This window comes from Sprattus sprattus (assembly GCF_963457725.1).
Source record: "Sprattus sprattus genome assembly, chromosome: 18".
Lineage (NCBI taxonomy): Eukaryota > Metazoa > Chordata > Actinopteri > Clupeiformes > Clupeidae > Sprattus > Sprattus sprattus.
The window spans coordinates 23892112-23917534 of record NC_137916.1 but is presented as its reverse complement, the minus strand read 5'-3'; the positions used below and the strand labels follow the sequence as shown (position 1 = coordinate 23917534).

Below are 25423 nucleotides of genomic sequence, written 5' to 3'. Positions count from 1 at the left end.
TCTCTCTCTCTCTCTGTGGCTCCTCCTCCTACTATTTTGTTTGGTCCTACCCCAGGTGTCTCGCTGCCCTTCTCTCTCTGCACAAGCCTCAGGTCACTCACACACACACACACACACACACACACACACACACACACACACACACACACACACACACACACACACACACACACACACACACACACACACACACACACACACACACACACACACAAACACAAACACACTGCCCTTCTCTGCACGAGCCTCAGGAGGGCGGGAACACTGAAAGAAAAAGAATCAGTTCCTTGTTTCTTCTCTATTTTCTGACTAGCTCGTAAACTTACACCCATTTTTCAGATAAATGTAAATTATAAAAAGCAGCAGTTGGGGGTGCACACACATACACACATGTGCTAACACACATACACACATGTGTTAACACACACACACACACACACACACACACACAATTATTTTAAATGTACATATCCTTTCATTTAAACATATAGCTTGTGTATACATTATAGTTATATTTAAGTATATTCTATGTGTTTACCTTATCGCAATTGCTGTTGTTATTATTATTATTATTATTATTATTATTATTATTATACCTTATCTCACACTGTCCTGTTTCTATTTTCCGGTTCCTGTCTTTCACTTATACTCATCCCCTCATTCCCTGTCTGTAATCTCTCCATTCTTCATCTGTTTCCTTAAACCTGCGTTGTGTGTGTGAGAGGGTGAGGGAGATGAACTTACAGAAAAATCAGTGGGTGGGAAGAATAAAGAAAGAGAGAATGAGAGAGAGAGGGAGCGGGATCGAGCGAGGATAAGAGAGGGAGGGAGGGAGTGGAGAATGAAAAGAGAGGGAGGGCAGGGTGTGAGAGCAACACATTAAGCTGAAGTTTACTGGGACTCAAGATAAAACCCTTTATCTTCCCTCATCTCCATGTGTGTGTGTGTGTGTGTGTGTGTGTGTTTGCATTCAACATGCAACAGCTGTGTGTATGTGTTTGCAAGTTGTGAGGTTATGCCCTTTTCTGAGTGTGTGTGTGTGTGCGCGTGTGTGTGTGTGTGTGCTCTGCATTGTAAGAGTGAAATCGATGGGGGCAGCATGGGTATTGTGAGTAAATGAAAGGCAGAGACAGAAGAGAGAGGGAGAGAGCGGGAGAGAGAGAGAGAGAGAGAGAGAGGGAGTAAGAACAGTGAGAGAGAGAAGGAGTGATTGAGCGCTCGAGTGAGAAACAGACAGCGAGTGAGAGAGAGAGAGAGAAAGTGAGATTTAAAAAACAGAAAGACAGAGAGAGAGAGAGAGAGAGCGAGAGAGCAGCATGCAGCATGCAGATGTTGCAGGTATAGAGACCAGCAGCACATCATTATGTGAGCAAATCCACCTTCCCATCAGCCCCCACTCTGCCCGAACATCTCTCTCTCTCTGTCTGTCTCTGTCTCTGTCTCTATGTGTGTGTGTGTGTGTGTGTGTGTGTGTGTGTGTGTGTGTGTGGGTGTGTGTGTGTTTGTGTGTGGGTGTGTGTGTGTTTGTGTGTGGGTGTGTGTGTGTTTGTGTGTGCCACCTACACTCAGCATTACCAAACCTCATTTAATCCCAGCACATCAGTTCACAACCTGACTTACTTTAATAAAGAGATGGAGCAGTTGTAGCTTAAAATAGAAGAAGCAATGGAAAAGAGAGAGAGTGTATTTGTGTGTGTGTGTGTGTGAGAGAGAGAGAGTGTGTGTGTGTATATGTGAGAGAGAGAGATAGAGAGACAGAGAGAGAGAGAGAGAGAGAGAGATTTTGAGTAAGCAACACACGTATTAAAGAAAGAAAAATATAGAGAAATAGGAAGAGAGCATCAGACAGAAAGAGAGGTCGACAGAAAAAGAGAGGATGAGAAAGTGAGTCTGAGAAAAAGAAAGGGTGAGAGAGAAGAAGGTGAGAGAGAAAGAGAAGGTGAGAGACGGCTCTGTGAATCATGTTCCATTCATACAGAGCCTCGCCCAGCACACAGTGGACACAGCCAGACTGGGATGTTTAATGGAGTCCCCTTCATTTAAAACACAAGCTGAGCTATCAGTTAGCCTACGCTATTGAACTGCCAGCTAGTTCTCCTGATTCTTTAACATCGTTTGCCTACCTTGCGTGCGTGCGTGCGTGCGTGCGTGTTTGTGTATGTGTGTGAGTGACTGAGGATACAGCGTGTGTGTGTGTGTGTGTGTGTGTGTCTGTGCGTGTCTGTGTGTGTGCGGGGGGGGGCATGTATGTGTGTGAGTGACTAAGGATACAGCGTGTGGGTGTGTGTGTGTGTGTGTGTGCTTGTGTGTGGGTGTGTGTGACAGTGTGTGGGATACAGCGTGTGGGTGTGACAGCCGGAAGTCCACAGAGTGTTATGCAGGGAACAGAAGAGGACACTCAAAAACTTCCCTTACTACAAAACCTCTTCACTGTAGCTCACCAAGGACATTCACACACAACTCTGCACCTTACAACTTCTTCTTTCCAATCCTTTGCCTCAAACCGTCTTTCCTGGTACAAAGGTCGACAAAGAAGACAAAAAACCTTTAACATCAATGAACTCGGGGGCAGTTAAGTAAACAAACAACTTGATAACTCCGAGTCTAGGAGGAAAAAAAATACCCAAATCACGGCCAGGCATAAAATTACAGGTACAGCAAAAGTCAATTTTATAGCTATATTTGCTATTTGTCAGAGTAAGTTACATCTGCAACAATGATTTTACATATCTAGAATCTCCCCTACAACGTAGGCTACTGCCCTCTGGTGCCTTGTCTGTTGTACTGCAAACAGGCAGTCCTGATAAATTAAATAGAATTCGAATAAACATAGTTCTTTTATATTATTTGAGGAGACATAAAAAAAAAAGGCCAATCGATTACTTTCTTTGTGATTTGAGAAAACACTTTAGCCCTTTGATTTCATCCATGTGCTGAATAGTAGCACCATTTGACACAGGCCTGCTAATGTAGAGTAAGGAACTACATATTACATGACTACTCATGAAAAAAATTGCAGTCTGGTAGGCCAAGTTATTTTTATTGGTTTGGGAGTATAGCATTTGATGGTCAACATAAGAGTATCTGTTAGGACAAGAGTGTGTTTTCGTAGTGATCCATCTTGCCATGTTATTAGTGCACTGTGCAGCATATACAGGGCATTTAGTAATAACTTATAGCATTCTGGCATTCCAGGTCTTGTTAGTCTGATCTGTGTCCATATGACAATCATTTGTGTAAAATTCTGTAACACAAACAGGTAGGGTTTCTTTATGCAATTTAAGTTACTTTCAGATCAACCTACCTCAATTGTGCTTACCTGAAGCACTGAACTGTGTGTCACCATTAAGAACACTGAACTCACTGGGCCATTTGCAGAAAGATTAAGCCTAGTATTTGAGGGCAATGGTTTTAATTGAAAATTAGTCAAAGTTAAAAACCTTTATAACGTTATTAAACATCACTTTATTTTCAATCTGGTAACATACAAAAAGGACAAACTTTTTAAAAACAAACTACAAAAAAAAGGCAATTATATTGTACTCTTCACTTTGTTGCAAAAGTGGTCCATTAAATCCTGAAATTGAGGGGGGGGGGAAAGAGAGCATTTTAGACAGGCAAAAACAGGCACACAATTACATTAACGGTTAGGGATAATTTACCCGTAGTCTCTCCATATGGAGAAGTGCTACATCGTCCACCTTTGCACAGTTAAAGTCATCTTTATTTTCTTCACTTAGCATAAGGGCCTGCAAAAACAAAACATGCATATGAAAACATAGTTTGACACACTTGCTACTACTCTTCCATGGTAAAACAGCCTGGTTACCTCTCCCTGGGAAGTTGTGATAACTGCTACACAGTTGGGAAGAACCATGCTTGACATATCGTCGCCAACTGATCGTGAAATAGGCCTGTTAATACAATAGCAGATCAGTATATCCAAAAATCAGGTCACAATTTTCATGTCGTGTGAAAGTGTTTTAGACTCTACCTGGCTTTAGGTCCAGGCCGAAACGTGTCGCCAGCACTGGCAAAACGGGACTGAGTTCTTTTTGCACTAACAGTGGTAGCACACCTGGATAGAAAGTTTAACCAAGCATTTTGTGAATGGGGTTTTGCAATGCATAGGTACATCTTCTGGAGAAGTCAAAGGTTACTATACCTCAGGGGTTTTCCATCTCTGGCATCCATTGACTTGGCCTTGCTCCTTTTCTGCAAGTCAACGTCAAAAAGCCCTTAGACAAACTCTACAAAACAGATGTAGATGTAAAAGTAGCTGAAGATCACACAAACATTACCTCAGGCCCTGCGGCCTTCTTGTTTTGTGGGGCCTTCAGTGTCGGTGGCTCACTCACTTTACCTGCAATAGATGTATGGTAATGCTGAATGTTAAAAAACAGCTTAAGAATAATACGAATAAATACATAAAGTCTAGGTAGACTTGCCTCTCTTGGAAGGTTTCCTAGTGAGAGGTTTATGCATCTCAGGAGATTGTGCCTGCAATTCAAATGTGAGAATCTACCTTCATCGCCAGATGGCAGCACACAATCAACATCCATTCGAGGCCTACCTCCACTACAATTGTGACTTCTCCAACTTGATCGTTGTCGGCTGAATCTTAGAAAATAACAAAAAATTATATAAATATTATAATAAATCAGTTCTCTCAAGTCCAACGACACTTGCTTTACCGAATAATTATTATGGACTTCGTACCGATTACATCCTTTAGTAAAGTATTCAAGATAGACTGCGGGGTCTTCATGATTAAAACTTTGAATGCCCGGTCCACCGTGGCCACCAGTTGCTGTAGATTTGATTCCATTTCATTTAGCCGTTCTTGTGCTATAAGAGAAGGAGACGGACAACATGAAAATAGGCCATCTCTCCTAAGGACTGACGTTTATTTCAATTACTTCTAAAACACGTACCTTCCTTTTCAAGTTGTTGAATGAATAATTCCTTTTTCCTTTGAAGCATCTGACGTCTCTGCTCCCTACTTGGCAGGCCTTCTTCTTGCCCATCCGAGCTCTGGCTAACTTTCCGCGTTCGTCTCTGGGGCATAGTTGCACTATAGCACATTGACAATTTCCTACCCGTGTAATGACGCACAACGTCGTTGCTACGTGATTTATGCTGAAGATGCACCTTGTTAATGCACGCAATAGTCTTCAGGTGTGTGGCGTGACCACTCGATAATCAACCTGAAGTAATCCTTTAAGCAGTGCAATAGGCGACTATCCACACGGGTAGCCCTGATCACACGTTTTAGCCATCATTTATTATAACAGACAACAGTAACACATTTATTTATTTGACTCTTCTTATGATGACGAGGGGGAGACATGAGATACCGGAAGACTAATCAGTTAATTGACGCACTAAAGTGGCAAGTGCGTCAATTAACTTATTAGTCTTCAGGTATCTCATGTCTCCCCCTCGTGTCCCTTACTGTGGTGGCAATATTTAATAATAATAAGAAAATAATACAAAACCAACCAAATCAACCAGCAGCCTTGGACATGGGTCAGTGCTTTGACACTAGACTATGTTATACGTCTTGGAATTCCTTCGATTTTAGCACCTATGTCTCCTCATCATATCCGCTACTTCAGTTTTAGGGAGTGAACACTGCCATGTTTTACTGTTCGAGTCTTTGTGAAACCAAGAAGCTTTTTAAACCGTCCTCTTTTAGCCTATTTTTGATGGCATTGTATTTTCAAGGGCGAGAGAGAGAACTTCTAACTATTATACAGAGATTTCTTTCCCATATAGTCAACAAAGGAACTTCGCAGCACATTATGACTTGGTATGTTACATCAAATAAATCCAGAGCTCACAAGCAGTCTCAGTGGTTCAAGGTGACTTTAAAAAATGCCACATTTGGTCTGAGCAGCTAAATCTGTTACTGTTTGAACAAATATAACAATAAAGTACTAATGTAACAAGATATTAACATGTGAGAAGCCAAAGGACAGCTTTTGCCTGGATTGATTTCCTGTGACTGAGTAATGAGACAGAAGTTTCATGGTATGTTATACTACAGACTTTTTTGCTTAGGCCTCCATTATGGCTGTATGAGACTGTTACCACCGGTAACTGTTCTACTGTTTCACATGGCACACTCTAGTGGCCATCCTCTGCAATTCAAGGCTAAATTTAACACAGGTAAATGTACTAAGCTTGGGCTGTTGAACCACACACACACACACACACACACACACACACACACACACACACACACACCTGAAGACAGTTTGACGTTGAAGACTCCCTGAATCAGGGCTGAACTTAGCTCCTCAAAGAATAACCTTGTTCATAGGCTCTTCTGGTGCTAAGGATGAACTCCAAGTCTTCAATGCAGTTCAACCCTGGAGAGTTGAGCTGAGACCAAGCTGTAATGCATCAAAAATGCAAACAACACAAGAAGTCTTAAAATGAAAACCAATTTGGAGAGTAAAACATTATTCTATGGTTTAACGGCAAGTGCAGAATTTCATAGAATTATACATATAATAATAAATGTCATGACAAATGCCATATCCGATGTTAAGAGACTGTGACTTTTTACTGAAATATATATATATAATTTATATTTATAAATATATATTTAGATGTAACCCCTGTGTAATCACCTGTCACATGTATAGATAGATATGTTTTCTCAGGAACTCTAATGGATTCAAAATCACATTTGTTTTGTAATTAGATTACTCTGTTACGTGTAACCAGTTACTCCCCAACCTTGGCCATGTTATCATTATGGGTCATCTTTAGGACACTGCATGGGATGCTATGACAGTTTCTTATCAATTTACATAGGTAATCAGCATGAAATCCTGAAAACCGACATAATCATTACTGATACTGGGTAATTCATACTATCGGACATAGACTGCCATGATGATTTCTGACAGGATAAAGCATCTGTCATATTAAGGATATGTCTATCTTATATTTATGACAGGATAAAGCATCTGTTATTATAAGGATATGTCTATCTTATGACAGAGGGCTCGAGTAAAGTGTTACCAGGAAATATTTATCAACAATTTCACACAGTGCACTTTGCAATTCATGATTTATGCCATCAACCGTTTATTGTACTGTTACATTGCGTTTTTTGTAATGCTTTGTCCTATAACAGTCCCAAACAGTTGTTCTATGCACTTCCAGCAGGAAAGATCCAGTTTCAAAACTCAGACGAGAGGTCAAATATTTTGGAAAAAAATATTATAAATCATACCTAACGATGCTTCTAGCAACTCTGTTAAGCCACCAGTAACTACGCCAGACATATAATATTTACACACACGCACATGCATTCGCACACACACACACACACACACACACACACAAGCGCGCACACACACACACACACATTCTCTGAGGAGACTGCAACTAACATGGTTGAGAAAGACAAACAGAGACGGTTGTTTTACTTCAAATGAAAGAGTCCAAAAAAGTGTCACATGTTCTTGCCAGGTTGAGAAAGAAAAAGGTCCATTCTGCACAGGAGTAGAAGAGTGCTGTCTGTACAAACGTCACAGCCCTTTCCAGCACGACACAAGCACCTGACGTTCTTTTTTCTTTAGAGCTCTCTTCGTCATCGTCGTCATCATCGTCGTCGCCATCATTTGCTCTTTTTTGCATTTTATTCAAAGCATCTGCAGGTTCCCAGTCAGAATAGCAGGCGAATGGAAGAGTTCAAAAGAATGACAACAAAAGACAGGAGAGAGAGAGAGAGAGAAAGAAAGGAAGAAAAAGAGAGAAAGAAAGAAAGAAGAGTGCATTTCTCTGTTTTAGCCATTCAGGTGAATCCACTTGGACTCGTTTGCTCCCCAGGTTCAAGTTTAGTTCTTTAAGGTTTTTTTTTTCCTTCTTTTGTTCAAAGTTCAGTCAGTTCTCACGAAACAAACATATTTTCCAACATATGAAGCAAGAGCTGGGTCTCAGTGCCAAAGACCGCTTAGAGAATGGAGAGGGGTGGTCAGAGGGTGGAGGACGGGGTCATGGTGGGGCCAACCCTGTTTTTCCACCCTTTTCCTCTTTTTGGGGGGACTGAGGGCAGGGGGGGGGGGGGCTCTGACCACAGGCCTTGCAGGGTTTCCATCTCCCCAGACCCTCCGGCTCTCCTGCAGCACACCGGTGCAGAAAGGGGAAGGTGGATCACCTGAAACCCAGCGATGGCCAGCTGCACGTGGGCACACACACACGCAGTCCCCCCTCCCTCCCCACACCCACCCCCACCCACTGCCTATCCCCGTCACGGAGGAACACCAGCAGTCTGATACGCTCCAGCATCCGACTGGCGCCCTTCCCAGCCATATGTGCAGTCTTCATGGGCAGCTCTTCACGAGTACAAAAATAAAGGGAATACCTGGCAGCAAAAAAAAAAAAAACAGATCGTCAATCAGGAATTTTCTAATTTAAACTAATAATGCCAATCACAATACCATTCAGTTAAGTTCTTTTTCAACTTGACTTTGCTAACAATATCTATTAGCACTAGTACAACTACATAGTGTCAGGTCTGAAAGGATTATCAAGGTCAGGCTTTAATGGTGGTTATGTCAATGCATAATATACTTTTTACAGTTTGTAATTTTCTTCCAATGACTCATATTACTATGGTCCTGTCCTGCAGTTCTATCTATTTGAGTATCAGCCTGTGATTTTAGTCCTCCTGCCACAAGGGGTCAGCATTGTATAGAAAACCTGCTGCAGCTCTCCATCAGCCAATCAACACTTAGCCATTTAGACACTGCAGTCTAGAGTTACCTAAATACCTGACAATGCCTGAAACAGTGTTGTCCTGCTGCAGTGACAATCTAACTTTTGATAAAGAATTGACTTTTTAACCCAGTATTCAATTATAGTATGGATTGACTTGAATTATGTTATGTATACACTAGTCATTATAGCTGAAAAGTACTTCACTTAAAAAAAAATAATAATAAAGAATTCAGAAATGGCATTTCACTTCACACAGGAGTAAAAATGAACAGCCCTCCAACAAACTGCCTTTTCTGGGACCACGTTACACACAGCACTGGGATGCTGGTTCTCATGAGGTCCCCTTCGGCCGGTAGGGACTCACTTCATCTGGTAGGACTGTTACGTCTGTGTCTCCGTGGGCTGCGCCGTGCCGGGGTCTCGCCTCGCCTCCCTGACTGACATGTACATCTCCTCCTCCGGGTCATAGTAGTAAAACTTCCTTAGGTACTCGATCAGGGGCCTATAGTGGACAAGTGTGTGTGCATCCAGGCCAGAGGAGTGGGCATTAGTCACACATGACAAATCGGACAACAACATCCAAGCATTGCATGAGAAATTACATGAGAATGGAAATGAACAAATGCATCAAATTTAACATAGTGTACATATGTGTGAGTGTGCCTGTGTGTGTGTGTGTGTGTGTAAGTGTGCGTGTGTGTTAGAGTGCATGTGTATGCCTGTGAAAGTGAGTATGCCTGTGTATGCGTGTGTGATTGTGTATGCGTGTGCATGTGTGCGTTGCTGTGTGTGTGTGTGTATTTGTGCACGTGTGTGTGTGTGTGTGTGTGTATGCGTTGGTGTGTGTGTGTGTGTGCGTGGGTGACATACGTGGGCAGCGGCAGCTCCTGGATGTGATCGATGCGGACCATCTGTCGGATGCAGAAGCGGCAGAGGTGCTGGAGGGACTTGACCGAGCTGAACCGGGACACCGGGTACAGCAGCTGCACCGGCGTGGGCGGCAACCCTGGGTTTACAGTCAACAAACAGCCAATTACAGAACGGGATAGGTGGGCTCACACTCAATCAGTCAATCACAGGGGGGAGGAGAGGCGGGCTATCACCCAAGTAACCAATAAGAGAAGTTGAGAGGCAATCAGACAATCACAGTGAGGGAGAAGCTGGGATGCACTCAGCACAGAGCCAGTCACATAGCCTTTGTGGTTGTTTGTGTGTGTGCGTGTATGTGTGTGTGTGCGTGCGTGCGTGCGTGCGCTGTGCGTGCGTGCGTGCGTGCGTGCGTGCGTGCGTGCGTGCGACTCACCTGGTACACGAGAGCGTAGGAAGTAGAGGAATTTGCCGTTTTTTGAGTGCATGATAGCGCGCTCGATAAACTCCACCACGGAGTGGCAGCGGTCCTCGAACTTCGGGTGGCACCACAGACTGAACGTCCCTGAGGAGAAAAGCACGCTGATTGGCTGAGTGTCAGAGTAGCTGCAGTATCAGCCAATAAAATCAACTGCTACTTAAAGTGACCGGTTTCCTACTGTCATTAATATCTTAGAAGTTATGATACAAGAAAATGTTTGTTGCCAGAGCTTGATATGATGAATTTTTTGTTAAGTTGTCATTATGTTTTGTATTTTCTTGTGAAATTTAGCAGAGGGAACATGGAGCTTGCCGATACTCTCTTTTTGGGCCTTCTGGGGCACCATAGGTTAAGGCCTTGGCATTGAAGTTCCCTGTACTCTCTGCACACACCCACTACCGATGGAAAAGCCTTCATAGCAATGACGCTGAATGTTACAAGTTTAACCACAGTCATGGTTACAAAATGGCAAACGGATGCGTCACCAATCCAAATACTTCAAAAGACTACAGTGTGTACGACTCATGCCTGAACAGCGTGAAGTTCACAGAGTGTCCCTGTCAGTTTGAGCGATATAACCACAGATAGACAGACCGTCAAACAGAGCACTTCACCTGTTTCTACTGAGCCGTCTGCTTCAACTATTCCACACAACTTACACAACAGTATCCAGCGGGCTGCCTACTTCAGACACACTGATCTAACACACTGATTTTACACAACTGTATCCACTGGGCTGTCCAATTCAGGCACACACTGATCTTACACACTTGTCTACAATGGGCTGTCTTATTCAGACACATACTGGCTGCTCACACCTTCCTCTGTGTAAGGAGACTGTCCGTTCACACCTGCCTCAGGAAATGCATATCCTGATCAAACATAAACATTGCCTATATTGTCAGTCATTTTGTTTAGAAGTATCTCATCATGTCCAATAAGGGAGAGGATATAAGTGCATGATTAACAGCCTCTACAGAGTCCTGCGTTGCAACCACCCACTGACCTTACACCACTTCCTGTTTGTGTTTCTGTAGCAACTGCAGATAAAAGATGTAATCTGCACAGGACTACAGAAACCTGCTGCCCAAGTTCTCTTTCAACGATGTTCCGTGCAATACGTGCAGCATGAGTGTGTGTAGTATGTGTGTGTAAGTGTTTATGTCTCATCTCTGTAGCGCTCCGCACATGTGTGGTATGCATGTGTGTGTGTGTGTGTGTGTGTGTATGGTGTGGTGTGGATTGGTGTGTGTGTGTGTGTGTGTGTCTTTGTATGTATGGTGTGGTGTGGCGCTTATGTGTGTGTTTGTATGTATGGTGTGGTGTGGAGCGTATGTGTAAGAGTGTGTGTGTGTGTGTGTGTGTGTGTGTGTGTGAGAGTATGTGTGTATATGTGTGTGTGTGTGTGTGTGTGTGTGTGTGTGTTTGTGAGAGAGTATGTGTGTATATGTGTGTGTATATGTGTGTGTGTGTGTGTGTACCCTCACCTCTGTAGTGCTCCATGCGCGTGTGGTGTGTGACTCCTTGCGACCTGAAGCTGAGGCTGAGGATGTAGCGTGGGTCGGAGCTGTCCCTCACCAGGAAGGAGCCGTCCGGCTTCCCCTTCAGCTTCATCTCAGCATCCTCCCAGTTCATAGGGCCCCAGTACCAGCCACACTGCAACAGGAGACACACATACATCACATACACATCTCAGCCCCAGTACCACCCACACTGCAACAGGAGAACACATACATCGCATACACATCTCAGCATCATAGGGCCCCAGTACCAGCCACACTGCAACAGGAGACACACATACATCACATCTCAGCATCATAGTGCCCCAGTACCACCCACACTGCAACAGGACACACATACAACGCATACACATCTCAGCATCATAGGGCCCCAGTACCAGCCACACTGCAACAGGATACACATACATCACATACACATCTCAGAATCATAGGGTCCCAGTACCAGCCACACTGCATCAAGACACACATACATCACATCTCAGTATCATAGGGCCCCAGTACCAGCCACACTGCATCAGGATACACATACATTGCATACACAACAATATACACGATACACAAAATACACCATCACGCACACACACATACACGCACACACACTCAAACGTACAAAGAGTACCAGCCATACTGGCAGGAGGTACACACTCGCACAGAAACACCTACACACTTTGAGATTTTTTAATAAGACTGAAATGCTAAAACTTAATTTCATATTTAACGGGATTAAATGAAGGTACGAACATTTAGAAACCTGTAGTATCCAAGGTTGCGAAACAATAAAATAACCATTTGACTGTTGTGGTTTCTTTTTTTGCTGTGGTTTCTATTTTCAGCCGTTCTAAATGCCCTTCTGTTCAATTTCTTGGCAAGGTGGAAACTCCCCCACATAGAGTTCCAGTATGATGCTTCAGATTAAAAAAAAAAAAAACACCTTTTTCTCCGTCAACCACAGGCAGACGTGGTCAGGGTGCCAGGCACTTAAGTGGGTCATCGAGCTCATATCCAAAGCAATGCAGTGACGAGGTAGATTATTACCCCAGTGGCCAAGTGGCAGTAGATTTTGGAGAAGCCTTTGAAAATGAATGCAGGACTGCTTCTTGAAGCATGTGAATGTAAAGCCACAGGAAGAGAAGCAGGTGCAGAAGGAGAGGCTTTAGAGAACAGGAAGTGACCCTGAGAGATAGAATCGTTTCCTAGCGAAGGATGCATTCATGATGCAATACTTATGCCAGCAATCGCTAAACATTTGAAGATACATTTTCTTTTTAGAAGGTACATTGGAATATACCTTTCGATACCATTGCTGAATGACTTCTACAGCCCTAGTATCAATTCAACTTTGTGTAGATATACTGTGTGCATTTGACAGAGGGGGGAAGAGTGCTGTCATGTGTGTGCACTTTTTTGTGTCGCATGTCTTCTCTGTGTGTATGGATGTGCTCTGGCCTGTGTGTGCATCTTTGTGCATGTGTGTGTGTGGGTGAGTGTTTCCAAGTGTGCACATCCTCATGTGGGTGGGTGTGTGAGCTTTACTCACTGCTCAGCTCTTTAGCTGCTAACTACAGATAAATATATATATTTATGACATATGGGTGGGAGTATGTTTGTGTGGAATAAGTGTGTGTGTGTGTGTGTGTGTGTGTGTGTTTATATCGCACCTTCTCCAGCTCCCTCAGGCTGGTGGCGAAGTTGTTGGCGTCGGGTCGGCTCAGCGGAAACAGAGAGGGGCGCTGCTCGGGCCGGGCCGATTGTGGACCTTCCGGCACCAGGGGTATGGGACGTGGCAGTCCTCTGAGGAAGGTGTCTGCAAATACAGAAAAACAAACTCTTTCAGAATGTCGTTCAGTATGTCTACAGAATGTCTTTCAGAACGTCTTTCAGAACATCTTTCAGAACGTCTTTCAGAATGTCATTTAGAATATCTTTCAGAATGTCTACAGAATGTCATTCAGAATTTAAGACACTGGGACCCCAGTTATTTAAGAAGCTCCGATCCAAGGGAGCATAGCAGTCCTTCCTGCAGTTCCAGACACTGACAACAGAGTTCTGCAAAACCTCTACACCAAATGAGCTAATACCCTCAAGACCATGGGTCTGATTCACAACGTTAACAAATACTGACCAAATGTATCCCTTTACCTGTAATGTACCATCTACTAAGTTAATGTTTTACAGAGATCTTCAAGACCATCGGAAGTGAGTTGGGGTTGGATGTTCTAATGCATGGCCGGAGTAAAAATACAGGAGTGTTTTAGACCGTGGCCCTCTGAGGGTCTGTCTTTAATGATCACGCCAACGAGGTGGTTCAGTGTGGTGTGTATATCCGTGTGATGAAGACTCCGCTAGGCTTCACAATAAACAATGGACTTAGAGTGGCCTCTGGGTTTCAGCTGCACTATAATGAACTCCTGGAACAAAGAGGATGCCTGAGTAAATTTGGCTCTGTGTGTGTGTTCACATGTGTGTGTGTGTTGTGGGGGGGGGATTGTGTGTGTGTGTGTGTGTGTGCGTGTATGTGTGTGTGTGTGTGTGTGTGTGTGTGTGTGTAGTGTTAATTGGAGACTGGTGTCACTGCAGGGCTATTTTCGCACCACGCCATCAAAACAAACCCGAGCCGACGGAGTAATTAGTTAAACCCTGCGTCACGTGTCCACCCACTTCACAGGTCTATTTATAGGGGGGATCTGCACATGGTCTCCGCAGAGGAGCCTTACGGTGGGAGAACACGCTGGTATATTTTCAAAGAGTTATCATGTTGGCATAATTGAGACAAATATCACTTACAAAACAGGTCCACCTATTAAACACGTCTAAATGACATAATATTACAGCTCATCATATAAATTCACAATGTTTTTATTCGACAATCCTAGGGGAAGAGACAAGATGTTTCAAAGAAGAAAAGATAGTCATAATCACGTTAAAGATTATACATCAACTCTGTCCAAACACTGACTGAAACCGTTTAACCGCCTCAGAATTAGATATTGCCCAGCTAGTTGTCATTCTCTCATTGCTAATTATGAAGAACTACTGTCTGAGTGACCACTGTGGGAGAGGTATCTGATAAGGTTTAATAAAGCCAGGCACACACCAAACATCAAAGAACATCAAAGAACTAGCAGCGATAAAGGACAACTGTTGTGTCCCCTCACGTCACAGCACGGTGGCTCAGGTGCTGGCACTGCTTGCACCGGCGCCTCACAGCAAGAAGGTCATGGGTTTGATTCCCACATGGGGCGCTGTTGGCTCTGGGGGGCAGGTCCTCCCCAGACCTTCAGTGCTCAGGTGGGCTATCTCCCGGGCCTCTCTGTGTGGAGTTTGCATGTTCTCCCCGTGTTCACAAGGGGTTTCCTCCACTAAGAACCCCAACAAGAAAAAACATGCAAAATAACAAAACACATGTCCATCCCTGACCAAAGATGGACAGTTCACTTCACCTGGTCCCCGGGCGCTACAAGCTGCCCACTGCTCCTGGGGGGTCCTTGAGGAAGGAAAGTCCAGGATGGGAAAAAGCAGAAAATAAATCCACCGCGACCTCAGGCCTGCCTGTGTGTGTGTGTGTGTCCTGTGTCGCCTCCATATATGCACGTGTGTGTTCCAGTGTGTCGTGTGTGCCGCTAAAAAAACCTGACAAAGGTCACCTGTGTAAGGGTCAAAAAGTTGCAATTGAACACACCACGCAGGCTACAGCCAACAACCAGCTAGCACTTGTGGGAGAGGTACTCTTCATCAGTGGTGTAGTGGTCCTTGGAGAAGTGGGTATACTCTTATTTATTTTTAAGCAGCCCATACAGCACAGGATAAACACCCTGTTTTGAGAAGTGGGTATACTCAATGCTGACTGAAAAATAAGTGGGTATACTCCGTATACCTGCGTATACCCTGGACTACACCACTGCTCTTCATACCAAACCATAAACAAATCATTGCTTACTTTTTTCACACCACTCTGGCCCAAAACAGACAGTTTCATAATATACTTCTCATCAAGAAAATATGTCTTATAAGAAGTTGCAAATGGCCCTGGTGTTGTCAGCCCTTGGTCTGTTGGATATGGAGAAAGAAAGGCAGCGGCGTAGATGGATAATAAAGAGGAACCGCACTAAATGGGTGCAATCATGGATAGGCCTACCAAAGCGACAGGCTCAAAGGGCTTTCCCAAACCCACGTTGAGAGCTGGAGATAAACGAAACCTCAGATTTTACAAATTTCACTGAATCACCAATCTGATTGATCTCTCTCACTGCACAGAAATGGCAGCAAATACGAGTGTATGGGCTAAGTCTTCACTTAAAGCCCAGAGGGGTTGCTGACTGAGCACTTGATTGATGCGCTTGTTAGATGTTAAATAACGTTCCACTTTTGCGTTCTCGTACTTGATTATGCAAACTTTATTTCTCATAGTAAGATCCTATACATAAGCATGTCCATACATCCAAACTTGCATCAAATTTACATGTAACAGACCTTTGGTAATACAAATGAGGCGGTCAAAAAGCTATATGCGCTCTTCCTCCGTCAAGCAACACCTGAAACCTGCATGAACTTTCACCCCTATATTAAGTGGGCCCAATAAGTTGGAGCGCCATCTATGACCCAAACAAGATTAAAACATTAACCCAAATGGCTCCTACAACGAGTACCAGCATTTTTACCTCAGACTTAAACTACAGCATTGTTACCTCAGACATAACCAGCTGCATTTTTACCTCAGACATAACCAGCAGCATTATTACCTCAGACATAAAGCTGTTGCTTAGAACCTGTTTATAACATGCTGTGTCTTACAAGCCCACAGTGAGTGTATAGCCAGTGCATATCCCAGAATGCCCCTGTTTTGTGCTCCTACCGTTGAGGCTGAGGCTGTGCTGGATGATGGCGTGGGACGGGGGTGGGGCCCTCAGGGGCAGGGACTGCATCGATGCCCCCACCACATTCTCCAGGGATGCTCCTGGCTGGGGACCGCCAAAGTCATCTAGAGGAAAATAAGAGATTATCATTATACTATATATATTATATAGTATATATATATAATACTAATAATACAATATAGTACAGTACAATAGCACAGGAAGACCTCTGTGGTATTGCTGTGACAGAGAAGGATCTAAATACCTGACCTATGAGATCTGTTTTAATGCTTGTGCTCTAGACATGAGAACATAGATGTAGTGGTATAGTACCAAAATGCTAGATGTCAGAATCTAGATGTAGTGCTTTAGGACCCAGATGCTGAATGTCAGAATCCAGAAACAGTGTAACAGTGCCTTCATCCTCCTTTCTAGAACCTTTATGTAGTAGCACAGTGCCTAGACGCCTCACCAACCATTATGACTAGCCTAGGGAACCACTGCTTTTAGACTTCTGGAGAAAAAGCCGGCAAATTCCCCCCACAATACTTCCTGTTCGTCACAAAACTCCATTTTCGACGGTCTTTGAAAACACTAACTGACACAGAAACGAATGAGCCTGAATCTGTAGGGGTTTAGGGGATATTAAGGAGATTTTGGGCATGGATTCAGGCTTAATTACAGGGCTGGCCACCACATACACGCACAACAAGAAGAAATGAAGGGAGCGTTTACAAATTCAGGGCCCAGGGTGTTCCATGGTTTCAGGCACAATAAAGATGAATATAACATTTGGAGGGCTTTGGGCGAGGACTAAGATTGTGTCCTAGTATCAGCCACTAACAATACAATCACACACACAGCTTTTGAACTGATGCAGATGCATGCTAAAATGCTTACTCTATGTGCTGCTAACGTGTAAGTGTACAAGATCAGTGAAACAGCAGCTACAAACGAGAAGCATCGCTCTTGTAGTGGCGTTAAGCAGTGTGCAAACACACCGGCACTAACTAAAAAAGAAGCTACGTGTTAGGTGTTACAACGGAGGGAAAAGACTACAGAGGGCCAAAGTTTCGCATGGGAAACGGTCTTGCCATCATCCTCCATCCTTTTCATCTGAAAGCTCAGCGGACAGTTGGCCTGCCACCCACACAATGCTCCCTTCAGTGAAGCCAAACCACAGAGACCTAACGCGACCGCAGCACCTAGGGCTGACAGCATGAGGCCAAAATGCAGTCTATTCTTCAGGCCAGCTTTCACTTTGAACTTCAGACAAAATAGTTTAGCAGGGTTGGGAACTGAGAGAGCAAGGTCCTTTTTTTGTCTCTTCTTTTTTCTTCTGTTTTGTTTTCACTTCAAGGCACTGAATTGTGAGATGTGAAAGAGTGAACTTCCCCAATCCGTTGAGCCACAATGATTGTGTGACACTATTCAATCATCCTCCATCTCTTGACTTCCTTTGTCATCTGACAGCTCAGCGGACAGTTGGCCTAACACCCACACAATGCTCTTCTCAGTCAAGCCAAACCTCAAAGCGCTAAAATGACGGCAACACCTATGACCCAATTCTCTGTGCATAATCATTAAATGCAAAAAGAGGTTTGGGACAGAATCTAACATGCCACAATTCATTTAAAGATAAAGTATGGAATTCTGAATTTAGAAGTCGCAAGATGCCTACCCAAAAGACACAATAAAACTTTCCAAAAACAAGCAACAAGCGCAGTTGATTCTTACAAAAGCTTGCTAGCATACTAAGTGGTGTCTTTTGGCAATACTGTGCTGTGGAAGCTTTTCTTACATGTTCACAGGGTATTGTGACCCACACCACAGCAACACATGTATATATATATATATATATATATAATACTGTATGTATATGGTACACATAGTGTGTGTTCGGTCCCAAACATGAGCATATAGCGTCAAAGTGAACTTGAACATGATACCAAAACTAGATGACAATAAGAACACGCCTCAGAAGAGGCACACTGTTGCTTTACTCTGCTCAGGCTACATTTGAAAGAAGAGCTGCTCTGTCTTCCCTCCCCTCTGCATAGGACAACTGCTGTCCACTCAAAACATTCAGCTGATTAAACCCTTAAGGAGCATCTGACCTGACCTTAATGTAATGATGTAATAAAACAGCATGAAACTTTAGTTCCAGCTTTAATCTGATCAATGTTTCTTATGGCTCAGTGAATATCCAGCGGAACATGAAACGCACAGGAAACTAATGTTGCTATGACAACCCACTAACACCAATGTACGTTGCTACATTGCTACTACTATGATAAAACCTTTGTGGACGCTTCTATTTGACTGTGTCTTCTCGAGGGAAGGCCTGACATGTTAGGTCAACAGTGACCTTTGTTTAGCATGTTTGGGACCCGAGGTGTGTCTGGTTGGTCTGTAGTTTGTGAATAGAACACGGTTGCCAACTTTTCAAGACTGATGTGGCATGAGATTGAGCGTGAGATGCATTGAAGTCAATAGAATAACTCTTTTTTTGCCCTTCTAGTCTGAGACAGGACTCAAAAGCATGGATCTCACGGCAAAACACGTGAGAGCTGGCAGCCCTGAAAGAACAAACTGTATAGTTTGAAAGAGACACACCTCAGAGAGCCTAACAGTGAAGAGCAGTGTAGACAGGAAGGAAGGTGAGTGAACGAACGAGTGCGAAGGAGAGGAGTGAGTGACTGAGTCAGTGAGTGAGTGAGTGACTGAGTGAGTGAGTGAATGATGAGAAGGAGAGGAGTGAGTGACTGAGTGAGTGAGTGAGTGAGTGAATGAGTGCGAAGGAGAGGAGTGAGTGAGTGAGTGAGTGAGTGAGTGAGTGAGTGAGTGAGTAAGTGCGAAGGGGAGGAGTGAGTGAGTGAGGAAGAGGAAGAGGAAGAAGAAGAAAGAGAGAGTGAGTGAGTGAGTGAGTAAGAGGAAGAGGAAGAGAGAGTGAGTGAGTGAGTGAGTGAGGAAGAGGAAGAGAGAGTACCCAGCAGGCTGAGGCTCCGTCTGGGAGGAGGCGGGGGGGTGGGGGGGTGCAGAGAGTTCCCTCCTCTGCGAGAAATGTCCATATCTACCAGGGACACAGTCTCACCTGGAGGGGCAGGGAAAGGAAGGAAAACGCAGGGGGGAGGAAGAGTGAGTGAGAGGTGACAGAGCATCACAGTAAGAAAGCAAGCAAGCAAATAGAAAGAAAGAAAGGTACAAGGCAAGAACGAGTGGCAGTTTTATTTGCACAGATGAACAGATTTGTTAAAAGACTTAATTATTCACTGGTGGAGAAGTGGGAAAGAAGACAGATAGAGGCTATTGTTATTACATAATAACATCCCAACACAACCTAGCTTTACACACACAAACACACGCACACGCACACACACATCGACTCCAACTCAAGCATTAAATATCCAAAACACCAGTGTAACATATGGTGATGTAGAAATGCACCAAAAGGAAGAAAAAAAAACAGCATAAAAAAAAAACTCTCAGATCACACCTCCTACACACAATCCGTGCATGAATAAGTTGAACAATTGACCATTTCTAATTAAAGAGACTAAACACACACACACACACACACACACACACACACACACACACACACACACACACACACACACACACACACACAAACCCACACTTACCAGTGAAGGCAGGACTGAAGGGCACTGGAGAAAAGGCACTTTGGGGCCTCGACAGTTGGGGTCTAATGAAGAGAGAGAGAGGGGGGGGGGATCAGAGATATAGAGAGAAAGAAAGACAGAAACAGTGAGAGAGAGAAGGGAAAACAGACAGCAGAAGAGGGGATAGAAGAGGGAGCAGAGAGAAAGACTATATTACAAACTGGTACCACAGGATTACACAGTAAGAGTGGAATAAGAGTGGTCCATATGGTGTGATCTAACTGATGGGCGACTCAACTGGAACTCATTTCCTGAAGCTTGAAGAGATCTGGGGTGTGGTGTTTGTGACCTGCTTAAAAATCCTGCGCTCGAGGCCTGGACAGATAACAAAACATCTAGTTTTCGTCTGTATGAGGGAAGATCCAGAGCTTTCGGACAGAGTGTGGAGACATCACAAGGCTTCTGTCTTAAACAACCACTGACTTGTTTCTGTTCATGTACCGTGTCTATCTCTTGGGTTCACAAAATGAAAAAAGCAATGGTCTCAACTGGTCTAAACCGTCTTCCTTAAAAACACAGAAGCTGTAGCAACATTCTAGACATTTCTGAGAGCAGATACAGATATGGAAATAACCAAAGGCTGGTTTTGGATATCACTGTGCTGATAAAAACTTGAATAAAAAAAGTATTTGTTTTCACACAAGAAGACAGTAGTATTTAACTAACTGTACCACCAGAGACTTGTCTGTGTGTGTGTGTCTGAATCAAGAATGCCTATGTTAATACTGAATGAATGAATACTGTAAGTGTTCAATCCCGTTAGCCATTGCGGTTCGAGTCAACATATTTTTAGATGAACAGATTCCATAACATGCCAACTAGCTTGGACACTGGGTTACTTCACATCTCTCAAGATGCAAGTCTGAAAGAGATTTTAACTACTTGAGGAATCTCTGGTGTTGAGATGAGGATTACTGATCGGAATAATGTGCCAGATATTTAAGGCCTCACTGTACCAACTTATTCACAGCGACTGGCACACAGAAAGAACTTTCAAGAAATCCACCCAGTGAGAAATACAATCAAACCAGGTGGGTATAATACGTATCCCTAAAAATCAAGCACAAAAACCTGAATGTTGCAATCTTTGGTGAGAATTATGAACACTTTCACTGGCAATAGGGGAAATATTTGCCAAAGCGTGTTTGTAACAGCATTGGGGCTCAGACACTCTTTTCAGGAGAGCCCCTAACCCAGGTCACACACTGGTCAGACAGAACCTTAGCGTTTCCAGGACGACCACAGCCAACACACACGGCCACATCATCACGCCACACGCACGCTACCAGCACCTGTGCTAATGAACATACACTTCTCCCAAACTAGTCTCCTTCCGATTTCGAGTCAGCAATAAGGAGTTTCCGCTACTAAAAGCAAGGTAACTGTCTAAAAGGCGTGCAAAAAAGGAGTTTTGGTCTACTAAAAGCAAGTAACTGTCTAAAAGGAATGCTAAAAAGGAGTTTTGGTCTACTAAAAGCAAGTAACTGTCTAAAAGGAATGCTAAAAAGGAGTTTTGGTCTACTAAAAGCAAGGAGACTATCTAAAAGACATTGCAAAAACCTTCAAACACCACTAATAGCTCAGCTGGCACTGATAAAAGCGTGCGGACATGCTCACTAGTGTATTTTGGCAATACAGTTGGCAATGTGATACTGTAAAAGCTTTTCTTAAGTTTTTGTGTGGCATTCTGTCGCGGACTACATAACACAATAGTGAACTTCCTGGAGGGCAAGTTTGAACGACAGGTATGTTTTTCGGTCCTTCACATGCCCATACACCATCAAGATACATTTGAAGATGGTACCAAAAATAGTTCTCTAGTAAATACTTAAAAAAGTATCACACTTTTCTCAGCGTGATGCTTCAGTCAAAGGCACCTGCTCTGTAACTGGTCTAGAGCACCACTAATTATGATTTGATCATAAACATGCTCTACAGCCTGTGCTGGCCTTGAGCTTCACCACTTCACTTCATCGATTGCCACTTATGACCATCGTCTTTTGACTATCTATACATGATTGAGAATGACTTCTTATTGAGTCATCATGATGAATACAGATTCACAATCATTTCTGTTTCATCAAACTCTCCTGGAGAGTTCAGACATCTTGGTAGATCTCACAAGAACATTTGATTTATATAACTTTCTTCTAGAACTGTGAGCTGTGTCAGAAGCACACGGCGTGCCACGGAGGTGCTGTTTTGGGAAAGCAGGTCAGCGGTGATCAAAGCGGCAGGCCTCACTGTGCCGGCGTCATACCTGCTGCTAGCGTCGGGCTCGGCGCTGGACGAGCCCCACACGTCCATCAGGCTGCCCCCCGAGGACGTGGACGAGGCCAGCGAGGGACGTTTGTCCAGCAAGGGACTGGGACCCCCGCTGCCAGCGGCGCCACCCACCCCCGTGCCACTGCTCCTGGTGCGGAAGAGCTTGCTGAGGCGGATCTTCAGGGAGCCTTTCCTCGACTTCCCTCGGCTCTTCTGACTCTCGCACATGCTTCCGATGGTGCCGTTGCCAAAGGCAGCCGCTACAGCCATGGGGGAGCCGATGCGCTTGGGCGTGGGGGGGCGGCTCCGTGGGGTATGGGCAGCGGGGATGGGGGTGGAGGGAGAGGCTGCGTCCAGGGGCTGAGGGTGCTCCAATGCGGGGGTGGCAGCAGTTGGCACTTCAGGAGAGAGTGCGAAGGAAGAGGAGGAGGCGTCTGGTGCCAGCACAGTAGAGGGGTTGGGGGTGTCAGAGAGGGCGGTGCGGCACATTTGGGGATCACAGTCGGTCCCCACCCCCACCCCTGCCCCGGCGAGTCGCTGCACCTGCCGCATGAGGCCGCTCAGGGAGCTGCTGGAGAAGGTGGCTGTCCCCGCAGCTACCGTCATAGTCGTCATGGTCATAGTCATCGGCGTCGTCGCCCCCTCTTGCCCCGTGTCTGGTCCCCCCTCCTGGGCCCCAGGTTCTCCTTTAAAGGCGTCTGGACCTGGGCATGTGCATCCACCCATGGCCAGCTCGCCCATCTCCGACGAGCCCAGGCCCTCCAGCACCAGCAGCGCGTCACTGGTCTCACTCGGGTCCTCTCCGGGCCTCATGCCCGCTGCGGCTGATGCCAGGATGCTCTGGCAGGAGCAGCGCAGCATCTCGCCGTCCTTCAGGAGCTTCTCCGAGGCCTGGCCCAGCTCCCCTAGACGTCTGGCCAGGTTCAGCACCGGGTCCTCCCTGTGGCGCTCGGTACAAGTCACAGCACAGGCTTTCCGCGGGTCCAGCAGGCCAAACTGGATGGACTTGTCTAGTAAAGGAGGCCAGTCCATGGTGTCAGTGACTAAACGGTGCCTTGGGCAGAGACCTCCTCCTCCCACGGGCAAGTCACTGCCCTCCACCGCTACCTGGGTGAGTTGCATTACCGGGTGCCACTGGAGTCTTTGTGAGGATAGTCTCTGGTGTTGTGCGCTTATGCTGTAGTTAGAATTGTCAGCGATGCTGCCGTTTGACACACCTGTGAGGCTGCCGTCTTGCGTGTCGTTTTCGCCCGTCTGATAACCGGGTTGCTCGAGTCCTTCTCCGGTCGCTAGGAGATTTTGAAAAACCATGAGCTGTGCCCGCGAGCCTCGACCCCCCGTGTGTGGGAATTCGAAACGCTGGGCCACGGCAAAGTCGGGCGGCGGTGGCGTATCAGACAGCGAGGGTCGAGTCAGCATTACGCCGCTGTCAAGCACTGCTGTCCCGCTCTCCGGTTGAGAACTACAGTGCGGGGAGGGATTGGTCTGGCACGCCGGGCCTGCGGAGGGGTTACCGGGGTCCAACTCGAACCCACTGCTGATGTTGTTGCCATGATGACCCAAAGCTGCTTTCCCGAATCCGGAAACCACTCCGCTCCCCGTCAACAAATTGTCCTCGTCTACACGATCATACTCCGCTGCAGAAACCAAGCGCATCAACACAAAATCGGGAGACATATCTTGCGCGTTATTCATTATTACTCCTCAGTTCGGGTATTGTACAGCTGCGGGGCGCGCTTAGATTCTTACATAACGTAAATTAATTTAAATCCTACTGACAGCGAACACATCCCTCCGCATCCACACCAGCCGTTTTGACGTTGCTTGATCCTCCTCGGGAAATTCCGATCAGCATGTCTGAATGCACATACATATATGTAAAAGGCTCCGTCAGTACTGCTGACGCCGATTCCCTCTTCACAGACAACATGGATGTAGCTGGCGCTGGAGACCGACGAGGCTGCGCAACGGCGACATCAATAATCTGCTTCTTCTAATGATAAAGGAGGCCCGAGCGGTAGACGCTTCCTGCTGAAGAATAAGCCCTAGAGCCCTTCACTCTGTTCTACTTCCCACAGAAACCCACAAACCCCACCCGCTCGGTCGTTTCACTTCCGCAAATTCTTTCGCCCTCCCTCTTTCGCCGTGGAACAAAGCAATGCCGCTTCAAGATGGAGATGTCAACACAGCTATTTTTTTTATTATAAAACGTGGGACCGTCCAATTGTCAGGGCAGGCTGTAATATAACGGGGGAAACAGCTGCAGGAGATTGTATCCCTAACAGCCTGACAGACAAAGGTTACCCCAGAAGGCTTCTGTGCCCTCACGTTGGCTACAGTAGACCACCCCTGTAACAGATGGCAATTATACTGCATATCATCCCAAGCTAAATAATAATGTAACAGAGGCAAGCACTACATTAATAACGCTACAACCAAAATAATTATTATTTTATCCACTTGGATATTTTACATGTCTATTTTCCTTGGGCCGTTATTCATTTCATAGTTAAAAATTGTAGCCTATGCTCATTAGCCTATTATGTCTTTTGGCTTTTAGTCATAGGCTACCAAGTAGCCAAACATTTATGTTCCTCCATTCTTTGCAACACACATTCATTCTCGATGAATGTGTGTTGCAAATAACTTTAATCCCAGGTGTCAGTCTAGTTCTGTCAAATCTAAGAGGGACAAACACACAGACACACACACACCTGTTTCAGACAGGCCACATTTCAGTTAACAGGCAGGGTCAGCTAGCACAGTTGAGATCAGTATATTTCATAATTAAAAGTGAACATTTAAAAGCTCCCGGTGTAGGACTTGTCCACAGGGCGGCAGTAGAGATCAGAGGTGGTCTCCAGGTGGTCCCATATAGTTTGTTGGCTTGGTTCTCCTTGGTCAGATACACATAATAGGCCTCAACACATTCTCACCTGCCCATCGGTAGGCAGATACAACCTGTAACACCTGTAAAATATTTAACACGGACAAATGTTTTCTTAGCTCATAATT

The 25423-nt window shown here is 45.0% G+C and overlaps 2 protein-coding genes across 2 annotated transcripts; both read right to left on the bottom strand.

Annotated features, from left to right (window-relative positions):
- Positions 1–3532: 3532 nt before the first annotated feature.
- On the bottom strand, positions 3533–5085 carry cdca9 (cell division cycle associated 9; the record flags this gene model as incomplete). The annotated part of the gene is made up of 10 exons (XM_080856605.1): positions 3533–3577; positions 3663–3749; positions 3830–3914; positions 3995–4078; positions 4166–4215; positions 4302–4363; positions 4449–4500; positions 4574–4620; positions 4720–4848; positions 4935–5085. 10 exons carry the CDS (start codon positions 5083–5085, stop codon positions 3533–3535), a joined length of 792 nt encoding a protein of 263 aa, XP_080712731.1.
- Positions 5086–9120: 4035 nt separating this feature from the next.
- Positions 9121–24103, bottom strand: LOC308379202 (uncharacterized protein; the record flags this gene model as incomplete). Its single annotated transcript, XM_080856260.1, has 9 exons — positions 9121–9241; positions 9610–9745; positions 10043–10171; positions 11575–11743; positions 13266–13411; positions 16460–16585; positions 19450–19554; positions 20105–20166; positions 22404–24103. 9 exons carry the CDS (start codon positions 24101–24103, stop codon positions 9121–9123), a joined length of 2694 nt encoding a protein of 897 aa, XP_080712386.1.
- Positions 24104–25423: the final 1320 nt, after the last annotated feature.